This window comes from Camelina sativa, chromosome 19 (genome assembly GCF_030686135.1).
Source record: "Camelina sativa cultivar CO46 ecotype springtype chromosome 19, ASM3068613v1".
Classification (NCBI taxonomy): Eukaryota; Viridiplantae; Streptophyta; class Magnoliopsida; order Brassicales; family Brassicaceae; genus Camelina; species Camelina sativa.
The window spans coordinates 9,141,636-9,153,747 of record NC_141898.1 but is presented as its reverse complement, the minus strand read 5'-3'; the positions used below and the strand labels follow the sequence as shown (position 1 = coordinate 9,153,747).

General features: G+C 33.7%; 1 protein-coding gene and 1 pseudogene across 1 annotated transcript; both read left to right on the top strand.

Moving 5' to 3' along the window:
* The first annotated feature begins 3,498 nt into the window (after positions 1-3,498).
* Positions 3,499-4,470, top strand: LOC147920343 (uncharacterized; annotated as a pseudogene).
* A 5,286-nt stretch (positions 4,471-9,756) lies between these two features.
* LOC104765766 (jasmonate-induced oxygenase 1) lies at positions 9,757-10,478 on the top strand. Its single transcript, XM_019241206.2, has one exon. It carries the CDS (start codon positions 9,850-9,852, stop codon positions 10,312-10,314), a length of 465 nt encoding a protein of 154 aa, XP_019096751.1. The 5' UTR covers positions 9,757-9,849; the 3' UTR covers positions 10,315-10,478.
* The last annotated feature ends 1,634 nt before the right edge of the window (positions 10,479-12,112 follow it).

Below are 12,112 nucleotides of genomic sequence, written 5' to 3'. Positions count from 1 at the left end.
AGCAGGCTAGGTTATAACAATGTTATGTTTTGTGGAGACGCGGAAACCTTATATAAAAAAATATCTCATATGTCCACTGGCGGACATAAACTTCAGCAAAGCGATCAGTCTTTATTAGCAACCCACTTGAAGGACATTGAGAACATTGCCCTTTCATAAGAGACTATAACTTTTGTAAAGATCCCACGTTCCATAAACGTTGTAGCTGAAGGTCTGGCAAAAGATGCTAGGATAAGGAAGTCAGACTTTGTAATTCAATTATAAAGAAGTTAGAATTCTATCTCTCTGTCTCTCTTTTATTCAGTATTCTGATCCTTTTACGGGTATCAATTTCTCACTATTATTTATATTTTTTTTTTGGTCAACTATTGGGCCACGACTGGCCGGCCCATTAGCCAAACTCCTACATTCGTAGAAAGCAGGACTCGATCTCTGGTGTGATGGTGCATTGTACAAATGGACTTACCTCCTGCCACTGCACTAAGGTCACTTCACTATTATTTATATTTTTATTCACTACAAAATCAAACATTTTTTATAACATGTTATTAGCACGATCACTTTACGGTGGATTATAATTATATATTTACAATATATATGTTATTATACTCTATATGTTATTCTACTGAGCGGTATGTTGCCTCGTTAAAAAATATATATATATATTTTTCAGTGCTTGTTCAAAACACTATTATTTATTTATAATGGGAGGTGTTCTGCCCCTATAAGTAATTATTGTAATGGCTGCTTCACGCACCAGAACAATGGACGGCTCAGCCGCCGATAATGTGGATGACTTCGTCACCATAATATATTTACTGTTATAATGTAATTGACACTGTCACCATAATATTGCCATTTTATTATATTTATATTATGGTTAATATATAAGGAAGCTCAGCCAAGCGCGCACGTCTCCGCATCATGTTTTGTTTGTAAAGAATTTTCCACCAAATTGGCTCGTTTGATCTGATTCTTTTATTGACAAAAAAAAAGTTAATATATAAGGAGGCTCAGCCACCGGTATATTAACATATATTTGAAATTGCTAAATATTAATTGATTGATTGTTCAATTTATAACTTATTTTATGTTTAATACTTTTCAGGCACAAAGAATTTTTTTTAAAAATCATACACTTTTCAAAGGCTATGAACAGTAATTTTCAATTGAAACGACCGCACCCAGATTCCCAATCCTCACACAGGATCCACGGGAAACAATATTCCGGAACCCCATAATTCCAACGAGACAACCGGCGTAGAAATCGCTCCTTACAAAAACTCTCACAAATACACCTAAACCCCACTTTATCTTGTTACTGAGTCGCACAACCAACCATCCCTAGCAACCGAGTAACAAGAGAGGTGGGCTAGAATATTTGATTTCGTTTAACCACGGACAACACCTCCACTATCAACTCATCTAGTGTCGAACGGCACCTCCACCTGGTGTCGAACGTCACCCATCGCACCAGTTGTGTACCAACACATATGGTGTCGAACGACACTCTCCTAGTATCGGTCGACACCGAAGCCCACGACATCACTCCCGTCGACACACAACAACATGCTGGTGTCGACCAACACCATCTTGGTGTCGCTCGACGCCCCAACCTTACCACAAAACCGTCTATGCCAGACTACAATAAAAACACTTTATTAAATCACAAACCAACCATTCATTACATAAATCCATCATTGGATATGGAGCCTGTAGCACCACGAAGTTTGCCACCAAATTTTAGCCAAATCGGACTCCATTTCATCCTCCAAACGTTGCTTCGAAGTAGCCATCTCGAACCAGTTTGCGCAGTCCATCTGCAGGTGTTGGTGTCGACCGACGCCACAATGGTGTCGAACGACACCAACCCAGAAATCACGAGCCTCCCTTCAAACTCCTTCTCACCGCAAAACCCTAATCCTTCACAATCATCTATTCCCTACTCGATTAAACATTAAACAATACGACTTACCTGGATAACAGCCATGAGAGAGCCTCCTTGTCAATCCCAATCCACCACCAAGCTCCCACTTTCCCCTCACACATGAATAAGATAGTACTCCCTTCTCCTCCTCTTATGCCCCAAGAACAAGGTCTCTTCCTCTAGCATCCTTGATGCAGGACGAAGAAGAAGCTCCCCTCAAGCCCACTACTAATCTTCTCTTCTCCCTTACACCAATACCTCCTTCCTTTTTTCGTCCATTGTCAAATCATCCCCTTTCTCCTCCCTTCAAAGAGAGAACCCACAACTCTCTTCTCCCCTTTTAGGACATGAGACGACTCCCCTTCACTTGGCGTCGAGATACCACTTATATACTCGAGCCCCTAGGGTTTCTTAAACCAAACCGCATCAAATCGACGATTAAAACTTAATCCATATCCGAAATTTAAAAATAGAACGGGTACTCGAACTAACCCAAATACATATAAACATTACTCTTAAGCCACTGCAAAATAGTCACTAGAAGGACTCGAACCCGCCGCTTTAAGCATTTAAGGGTGTATTGTAACCATTTTGCCACTTTAATATCTCTGGTTTATTATAAAACCTCAAGTATTTATATATTACTAGATGCAATTGTCCTTACAATCTATTATGTGGGTTTGCCCCTGTTGTATATACCTGTTCTACTTTAAAAAAAAAAATTTGATATGAGAGAGTATAATTATTTTATACAGACTTAATTACATTTTTTATTTTACATTCACTGACTCTAGATACTAAAACATTGTTACTATATATTAAAAAATATAAAGAAGAAAAAGATAAAACAAATAGAACATTTTTAATAATAAACGTGTTTGCCATAACTTTTGTCACTTTTAATATCAGAGTTGGAGAGATTTGAATTCGGATTTGTTTGAAAATTAGACTAAATTCGAGTATTTTGTTAAGCTTAAGATGTAAATAATCAGAACTGAACCCAAATCTGAAGTATATTTCGAATGTTATGTAAAACTCGAACCCGATCCGAACCCGATGGGTGTTTGTCCGAAATCCGATCCGAATACTAGAAATACAAGAATGGGTCTAGGACCTCTTTACCGAAATACCCGAAAATCCGAAATACCCGACCCAAACACGAACAGGTACCCAAACGCCCAGGCCTAGGTGTTACATCAATCTATAAATACACTCATATTTTCACTATTTCATTCATCTAAAGTCGCATCACTCCTCGTAAAATTTTCTAAAAAGAGTTATTTAAGTTTTCCTTTTGGAAAATGATTATCTTGTTTTTAATTATTTGTTTAATTGCAATTATTACTTGTATTTATGGTCTCTTCGTTGGAGAATTTATCCATTAACATTGGTTTACTTATCTATGCATTTGTGTACTTTGTCCATTAAGAGTTCACCATTAACAATTGTTTACTTTTCTATGCATTTTTGTTCTTTGTAATCGCTTGCATTATTAATATAAATGGTGCGTTCTAAAATAAATAAAATTATCTTACTAATAATATTTATACGCTTTTGTGTTTTGATAACTAATGGAAAACATTGAGAAGCTTAAGTTTCAGCTCTCAAAATTATTGGAGCAACCTACATAGCATAGACGACAGATGTGGAACTCTATTTAGAGTCGCAAGGATTGTCGGAGACCATAAAATTGGAAAATATGTCACTTTCCAAAGATAAGGCCAAGACAATAATATTCCTAAGAAAACATCTCGATGAAAATGTGACGCATGACTATGCACACATAAAAGACCCAACAAAGCTGTGGCAAGCTTTAAAGCATGATTTGACAACCAGAGAGAAATAATCCTCTCTCATGCATTAGAGGACTGGAAAAACTTGAGATTCCAGGACTTTGAGAAAGTGGAGGATTATAATTCCACTATGAGGATTGCCTCGCAATTAAAATATTGTGGTAAGCCAATTACCGAAGCTGAAATGCTCGAGAAGACTTATCTCACTTTTCATAAAGAACATTGATTCCTCCAAGAGATGTATAGAAATTGCGGATACAAGAGATTTTCTGAGTTAATTGTGACTCTCATATTGGCGGAGAAGAATAATGAGCTTCTCCTCAAAAACCACAACTCTCGTCCTACGAGAACAAAGGCATTTCCAGAAATGAATGCAACGGATGTGAAAAACCTAGAGAGAGGAAGTCAAACCTATCAAGGTCGTGGTCGTCGATTTAATCGCGGACATAGAAGATCGTTTCACCCACAAAACAAGAGGTCTTATAAATAAGTTCGATCTGAACAAGGTGCTAAGGGAAAATCCCAAAGAAGTAACTCACAGAAGTGTGAGAACATCTATTATCTATGTGGATCTAAAGGGCTTTGGACCCATGTATGTCGACCCCCTGAACATCTTTGCAAATTGTTCAAAGAGTCTCAAAAGAGAAAGGGAAAGAAGTGAACCTCACAAAGCATTTTGAGGGTACATCGTACCTTGATGCATTTGACTTTGTGAACGATTTCGACGAGGCCGCTCATGCGGATAACTAAAATGCGTGTAGTAAGACTAGTAGTCTCCACTCTCCAGTAATGTCATTATATAAGTATTATGTTTTTCAGTTTTTTTTAAATAATGTTGTTTCTTAAAAGGATAATGTATAATTATCATATGTTTCTCTATAAATTAAATTTACATATATTATTAACGTTTATGTTTATAACATAAATGGATGAGGATTCAAACAATACAATTACAAGGAAAAATTTAAAAAATTTGTATACCAGATAGTGGAACAACACACACTATTCTGAGACATAAGAGATTCTTCCATGAGTTAAAACCGACAAAAATTATTGTCAATACAATATCAGGTCCTACAGACTTGATTGAAGGAAGTGGCAAAGCTAACTTTGTATTGCCTAATGGAACAAAGTTTCCATAAAGAATGCCTTATATTCTTCGAATTATAAAAGTAATTTGTTGAGTTTCAAAGACATATACCTTCAAACATATGAAACTCAGTCTGCCACTGAGAATAGAAAGAAGTGTATGTATATAACTTCTAATAAATCTGGAAACGAGAATGTGTTGGAAAAATTTCCAGAACATCCTTCTGGTTTGCATCATACTTATATAGATACAATAGAATCGCATCTTGTGATAAAAAGAAATCTAGAAGATTTCACATTTTGCATGATCGTCTTGGTCACTCGGGCAGTACAATGATGCGAAAAATTATAGAGAGCTCACATGGTCCTTCACTGAAAATTAATGAGATCTATCAAGGGAATAAAACGACATGTGAAGCGTGTTCTCTTGGAAAATTGATCATAAGACCATTGCCAACCAAAATTGATAAAGAATCACCAAAGTTCCATGAACGAATTCAAGGCAATATATGTGGACCGACACATCCACCATGTGGACCATTCCACTATTATATGGTGTTGATTGATGCATCTAGCAGATAGTCACATGTTTGTTTATTGTCATCTCGAAATTTGGCATTTGCGAGATTTCTAACTCAAATTATCAAATTAAGAGCTCAGTTCTCAGATTATCCTATTAAGAGAGTTAGACTGGAAAACGTTGGTGAATTCACATCCCAAGCATTTAATGATTATTGCATAGTAACGGGAATTGAAGTTGAACATCCTATAGCTCATGTTCATACACAAAATGGTTTTGATTGCAAAACCATTGATCATGAGATCAAAACTTCCAACCTCTGCATGGAGACATGCCATCTTGCATACAGAAGTAATTATTCGGATAAGACCAAGTGCATATCATAAGTATTCCCTTTTGCAGTTAGCATTTGGTCGAGGACCAAATATATCCCATCTAAGGATTTTTGGTTGTGCGGTATATGTGCCTATAGAACCTCCACAATATACAAAGATGGGACCACAAAGAAGGTTGGGTATATATACTGGTTATAATTCTCCATCAATTATAAGATACCTAGAACCACATACTGGTGATGTCTTTACGGAACGTTTTTCCGAATGTCATTTTGATGAGAAAGTTTTCCCGGTTCTATGGGAAAAAATAAACAAGTAGGAAAAAATATCAAATGGTTTCTACCATCCTGCAAAGCAGTCTGAAATAGAAATTCGATGAATTATGCATTTGCAGAGTATTGCAAATCAACTTCCTGATGCATTTGTTGATACCAAAACGGTAACTAAATCATATATATCAGCTGCAAATGTTCCTGCTAGAATTGAAATACCATAGGAATGTGGAAAAGCAGATGATACACGAGAGTCTAGAACACGATTGAAGCGTGGTAGTCCAGGTTATTCTAAGGATAAAAATCCTAGAAAATGAAAGAAAGTTAAAAAGCATGATATGCCCAAAATAGCATAAATCATTTTGGAAGAAACAAATCATGAGTTTAATGAAAGTATTGAGCATCATGAGCCTGAAGAACATCATGATATTTCTATCAACTATATCCATACTGGAAAGATATGGAATCGAAATAAAATCAATGATTTTGATGACACTTTCTCTTACCTTTTTTAAAGGGAAATAGATGAAGAAAGTGAGGATCCATAACCAAAGTCTGTATATGAATGTCAAAAGAGACATGCCTGGACAAAATGGAAGGATGCAATACAAGTCGAACTTGACTCGCTTAATAAACGAAATGTATTCGGACCTATTGTACTCATGCCTGAAAATGTGAGACCGGTTGGATACAAGTGGGTATTCGTTAGAAAATGAAATGAGAAAAATGAAATTACGAGATATAAGGCTCGTCTTGTAGCTCAAAGATTTTTTCAAATACCCGGGATTGATTATGAGGAAACATATTCCCCCGTTATGGATGCAATAACGTTTAGATTTCTAATGAGTCTAGCAGCTGGCGAGAATCTAGAGATACGTCTCATGGATGTCGTTACAGCATACTTATATGGATTATTAGATAATGATATTTATATTAGAGTTCCTCATGGATTTAATATGCCAGAAACATTTAAGGCTAAATCCAAAGAGTTATGTGCAATAAACTTACAAAGATCATTATATGGGTTAAGGCAGTCTGGACGTATGTGGTATAATCGTGTCAGTGAGCATTTAACAATAGAAGGATATGAGAATGATCCTATATGCCCATGTGTTTTCATCAAGAAAACAAACTCCAGATTTGTGATAATCACGGTATATGTTGATGATCTTAATATAATCAGAACTGAACAGGAAATACAGAAAGCAACAAACTATTTAAAAGGGGAATTTGAGATAAAAGATCTCAAACAGACAAAGTTTTGTCTTAGTTTACAAATTGAACATACTCAAAAGAGTATATTTGTGCATCAATCCACATACACCAAAAGAGTGTTAAAACGTTTTAATATGGATAAGGCAACTCCTCTCAGTACTCTAATGGTTGTCAGATCATTAAATGTTGAAAGTGATCCTTTTCGACCACCTGAGGAAAATGAAGAGATATTTGGTCCTGAAGTATCGTATCTAAGTGCAATTGGAGCGCTTATGTATCTTGCAAATTGCACTCGACCTGATATTTCATTTTCAAATAATCTTTTGGCTAGATTTAGTTCGTCTCCTATACAAAGATATTGGAATGGGATTAAACATGTCTTTTGTTATCTTCAAGGGACTATTGATTTAGGATTGTTTTATCCTGGTTTTGCAGATGCAGGATATATATCAAATCCATACAAAGCTGTGTTTACGATTGGAGGCACCGCTATATCATGGCGTTCTCAGAAGTAGACATTTGTAGCTACTTCTTCGAATCATGCTGAAATTATCGCACTTCAGGAAGCAAGTAGAGAATGTGTGTGGCTAAGATCGATAAGTCGACACATTAAATCAAGTAGTGGAATTTGTCATAATACAGAGCCAACTATCTTATATGAAGATAATGTTGCATGTGTTGCTCAAACAAAGGAATGGTATATCAAAAGTGATAGAACCAAATATATCCCTCCAAAATTCTTTTCATACTCTCAAGAACTCGTAAAAAATAAAGATATTGAAGTAAGATATGTTCAATCATCCGACAATTCTGTAGATCTCTTCACAAAATCATTACCCACAACTATGTTCAGGAAACATGTCCATAACATTGGAATGCATCGTCAACAAGACTTGTAAGATGAGATCCTGATCAGTCGAGGGGAAGCTTGCGAGGTTGTACTTTTTTTACCTTACTAAAGTTTTTTCCATTGGGTTTTCCTACAAAGGTTTTTAAGGAGGCACTGGAAGATATTACGCAATGGACATAGTAACTCTGGTCTCCAAGAGAAAGTGTTGTGAAAGTCAATAAAAGAAACAACGCAAAAAAACTCATAGTTAAAATCATTCGTTGTTTATTATTTTGTGTGGAGTCCACTGTCACGCACACATAGTAACTTATTTTTTTTTACTTTTGTACACGATCTAATTATAAAGAAATTAAAATTCTTTCTCCATTTTTTTTATTCGGTATCCTAATCTTTTTATGGGTATCAATTTTTCATTATTATTTATATTTTTATTTATTACATAATTAAACACTTTTTATAACAAGTTGATTTTTATTGAATATAAAATAATATTGTCCAAAAAAAAGTAGGAGAGATTTCGAGAACCACGACAAACGCATATTTTGGTGTTTTGGGTTGGTGATACGTCCCATCGATCACTCTATTTAGATATTCGGGACCCTTTTAGATTTTACTCCCATCTCTTTGTTTTTTTTCCCGAAAATAAATTTATTATTATCTAGGGTCACGTTCTTTTGTTTATATTCTTTTTAACTTTAAAATAGTTAATGTGTTCTACCTAAATTCATAAAAGTAATCGTATAAGAGCAAAACCAATCGGTTAGAGCAACTCCAACCGAGACGGCATAACAGTAATTATAGTGTAATTATAGTGTTAGTGCATTCCAACTAAACGGTAAAACAAACGCTATTTCTTTTTTGTTAGTGTTATGTAAATAGTGAAAACATTAAAATATATATATATTAATTTATTTGTGTTTTTGATTTAAAAATATATTTAAATTATTGTTTATCAACTAAAAACCAAATATATCATCAATATTTTTTAAAACTATTTTATTACATTTAAAAATATAAAAAGATTTGCATTTGGAAAGTGCAACGTGTATTTGGAGTATTACAGTCAAGATTTGCAATTGTGGCTGGACCTGTACGTTTTTGAAGTAAGAAAGTGTTACATAATATAATGACCACTTGTATTATAATGCATAATATGATTATAGAGGATGAACGTGATATTGATGCAACTATTGAAGAAAGAGTCGAGGACCCAATTGTAGAAATTGAAATGGCAAACGACGATGATGCTCGATTTCAAGAATTTTTAGTTCGACACAGACAAATTAAATATCTTGAAGCACATATTAAACTTTAAAATGCATTAGTTGAGCACTTGTGGTCCGAATTTTACATTTTACTATCTTAGTTACACACTTTCTCTTTTTACTATTTTAGGTAATAAGTGATTACCATATTTGTCATTTTTTAAAAACAATTTTGTTATTCTGTAAAGGAATGACGTTAATACAAAAAAGTGAAAAAACTATAATCAATGCATGATTAACACATAAAAAAAAAATCTACATTTACACGTCTTTTAGTAAATGTTCATATAATAATTTATATTAAAATTTTCTATGTTAAATATATTATGTTTCTAGATCCCTGATTATTTATTTACCGACATGCTACGTTAGACATAGATTTACACATATGCATGTAAAGAAACGACCCAAAAGATATAGAGTTATGGGCTCTTTGTAAAAAACCAAAGGACAACAAAACAAAAGAAAATAAAATTATATATCTTGATTAGCCACATTATAATTCTAGAGACATCCAAACACAATATAAATGTAAAGCTCTTTCAATTGGCCTCAAAACGTTTCTTACTCGTAAGTTGTAATAATGGAGGATATTGATCCAACTTACATCCAACCACCAGAGCATAGAACAGATTCGAATTACATCCCTAACCAACCCGAAGAGATACGCGTGATCGATCTCTCACGCCTCAACGATCCCGAAGATGTCCAAAACGTTATCTCAGAGATTGGTGACGCATGTGAGAAATGGGGATTCTTTCAGGTGATCAATCATGGTGTGCCTTGCGACACAAGACACCTTGTGGAGAAGACTGCAAGGATGTTTTTCAATTTGCCAATGGAAGAGAAGCTAAAGGAGAAGAGAGACGAGGTGAATCAAGTAGGGTATCACGATGGAGAGCACACGATAAACATTAAAGACTGGAAAGAAGTGTTCGATATTAATATCAAAGATCCAACGGTTATTCATTCTTCCACTGATCCTGAAGATGAAGGTTTAAGGCTTGTTTACAACAAGTGGCCTCAATATCCTTCTGATTTCAGGTAATTTCTTTTAATTAGGTACATTAACTTGTGTCAGAACCAATAAAGTGTGTAACTTCTGTGTATTGGAAGTGCCAAGATTTGTATGTGATTGAGTTTCGTTTTCCTTCTCATGTATTGGCAAAAAAAGAAAAAGAAAAAGATGATTTATTCGTGCATAATAATAAACCGCTAAAACAAATTATTTTAATTAACTGCGCTAGCTACCAAAATGACCGTGGTCATGAGAGTCTTAGAGATCATCAATTAAATCTATTAGGTTTGTTTTGAAAAGTAATGGCTGACCGCAATTAAAAAGTGTTTACTAGTGTACAATTTAGTGTCTAATTAGCACATCCTTCTAGTCATGATAGGCAAGTTAGAAAAAAAAAAAAAAAAAATCTATATTTGATTTTCATTTTTCAATTTCGACTCATGCGTCCAGATTCATATTTAAAATGTCTTGTGATCCTCCTCTCTTGACCACTTAACGATCGCTGCAAATTGTAGTTCCCTTTGTTCTAATTATAGTTATTGTTATACATACTCAGTTTCAATATCTATTTCTTGCTTAGTTGATCATACTTCTGTTTTAATAAAATCCAACATTGTACAAAAAAGCTACTTTATTAATTTTTAAGAACTTCTTAGCTAAATTTCCTACAAAATCCTTACAAATTATTCAAAATCGTTTTTCTTGAAAATTTTACTTTATTCGAAATTTTCTATATCTTTATTTAATCAATGTTGTTAAAAGTTTAATCCTACTATCATATAGTATATTATAAAACTGCCACTAAATAAATATATATTTGAGAACAAAAAATAAAATCATATAAATTGTCACACATATAAACTTCCAAGTCTGCAAAAAAAAAAAAATATATATATATATATATATATATATATATATATATATATCACGGAGATATACTCAGATTTTTTTTAACATGCGGGTTCTACAAATTAATATAGTTGTTTTTTTTTTAACCATTGTGTCATAACTTGCCGGCCCATTAGCCAAATCTTTTCATTTATAGGAAGCGGGACATGATCTCTGGTGTGATGATGTCTTCTACAATTAGACTTATCATGTTGCTTTTTTTAGTATGGATTAATTGTGTTCTTTTTATTTTCAACAAATTATATATATATATATTAGAATTTCTAAATTTCAGATCATGAAATAGAGACTTTTTTTCCTTTTTTAATAAAAATTATCAAAATCAAAACAAGGTATCAAAAATATAATTTTTCCAATTTACATAAGTTAATGCTTTCTAGTTTTTAACTTAATTTTTATTAATAGAATTTATACACAAAAAAAAATCAGAATACATTTACTCATAAAATCAACTCACAAAATCTAAATTTTATAATACTTATATTTTAATCAATTAAAATAAAAGAACCTATGTTCATCAATAGTATCAATAAAACAACTACTCATAACATTAATATTAGACTATAGCCCTGTTCGTTTGTGAGTCTCAGTGACACCTTCTAGCGACTGTAATTATAGTGCAATTTTCTCTTTTAATCATTTCCAGCGACACCTTTTATCATTTCCAACGACATGTTCCGTGAATCACTGCACCGTGTTTCTGCTGCTGGTTTTTCCGGGGACGTATTTAAGCGACACAAGCGTCGATTTTCTTCATCTTTCTCACTATATTTAGTAGCTGGTTTTTAAAATTATTAAAGAATCAGTGTTAATTTGTTTTGTTGCTAGCGACATGTAAAAGAACAGGGCCTATAACATATGGTATTTGAATAACTAGAAATCCAATATCCTTGCACAAATTTTAATCTTAATTAAAAAA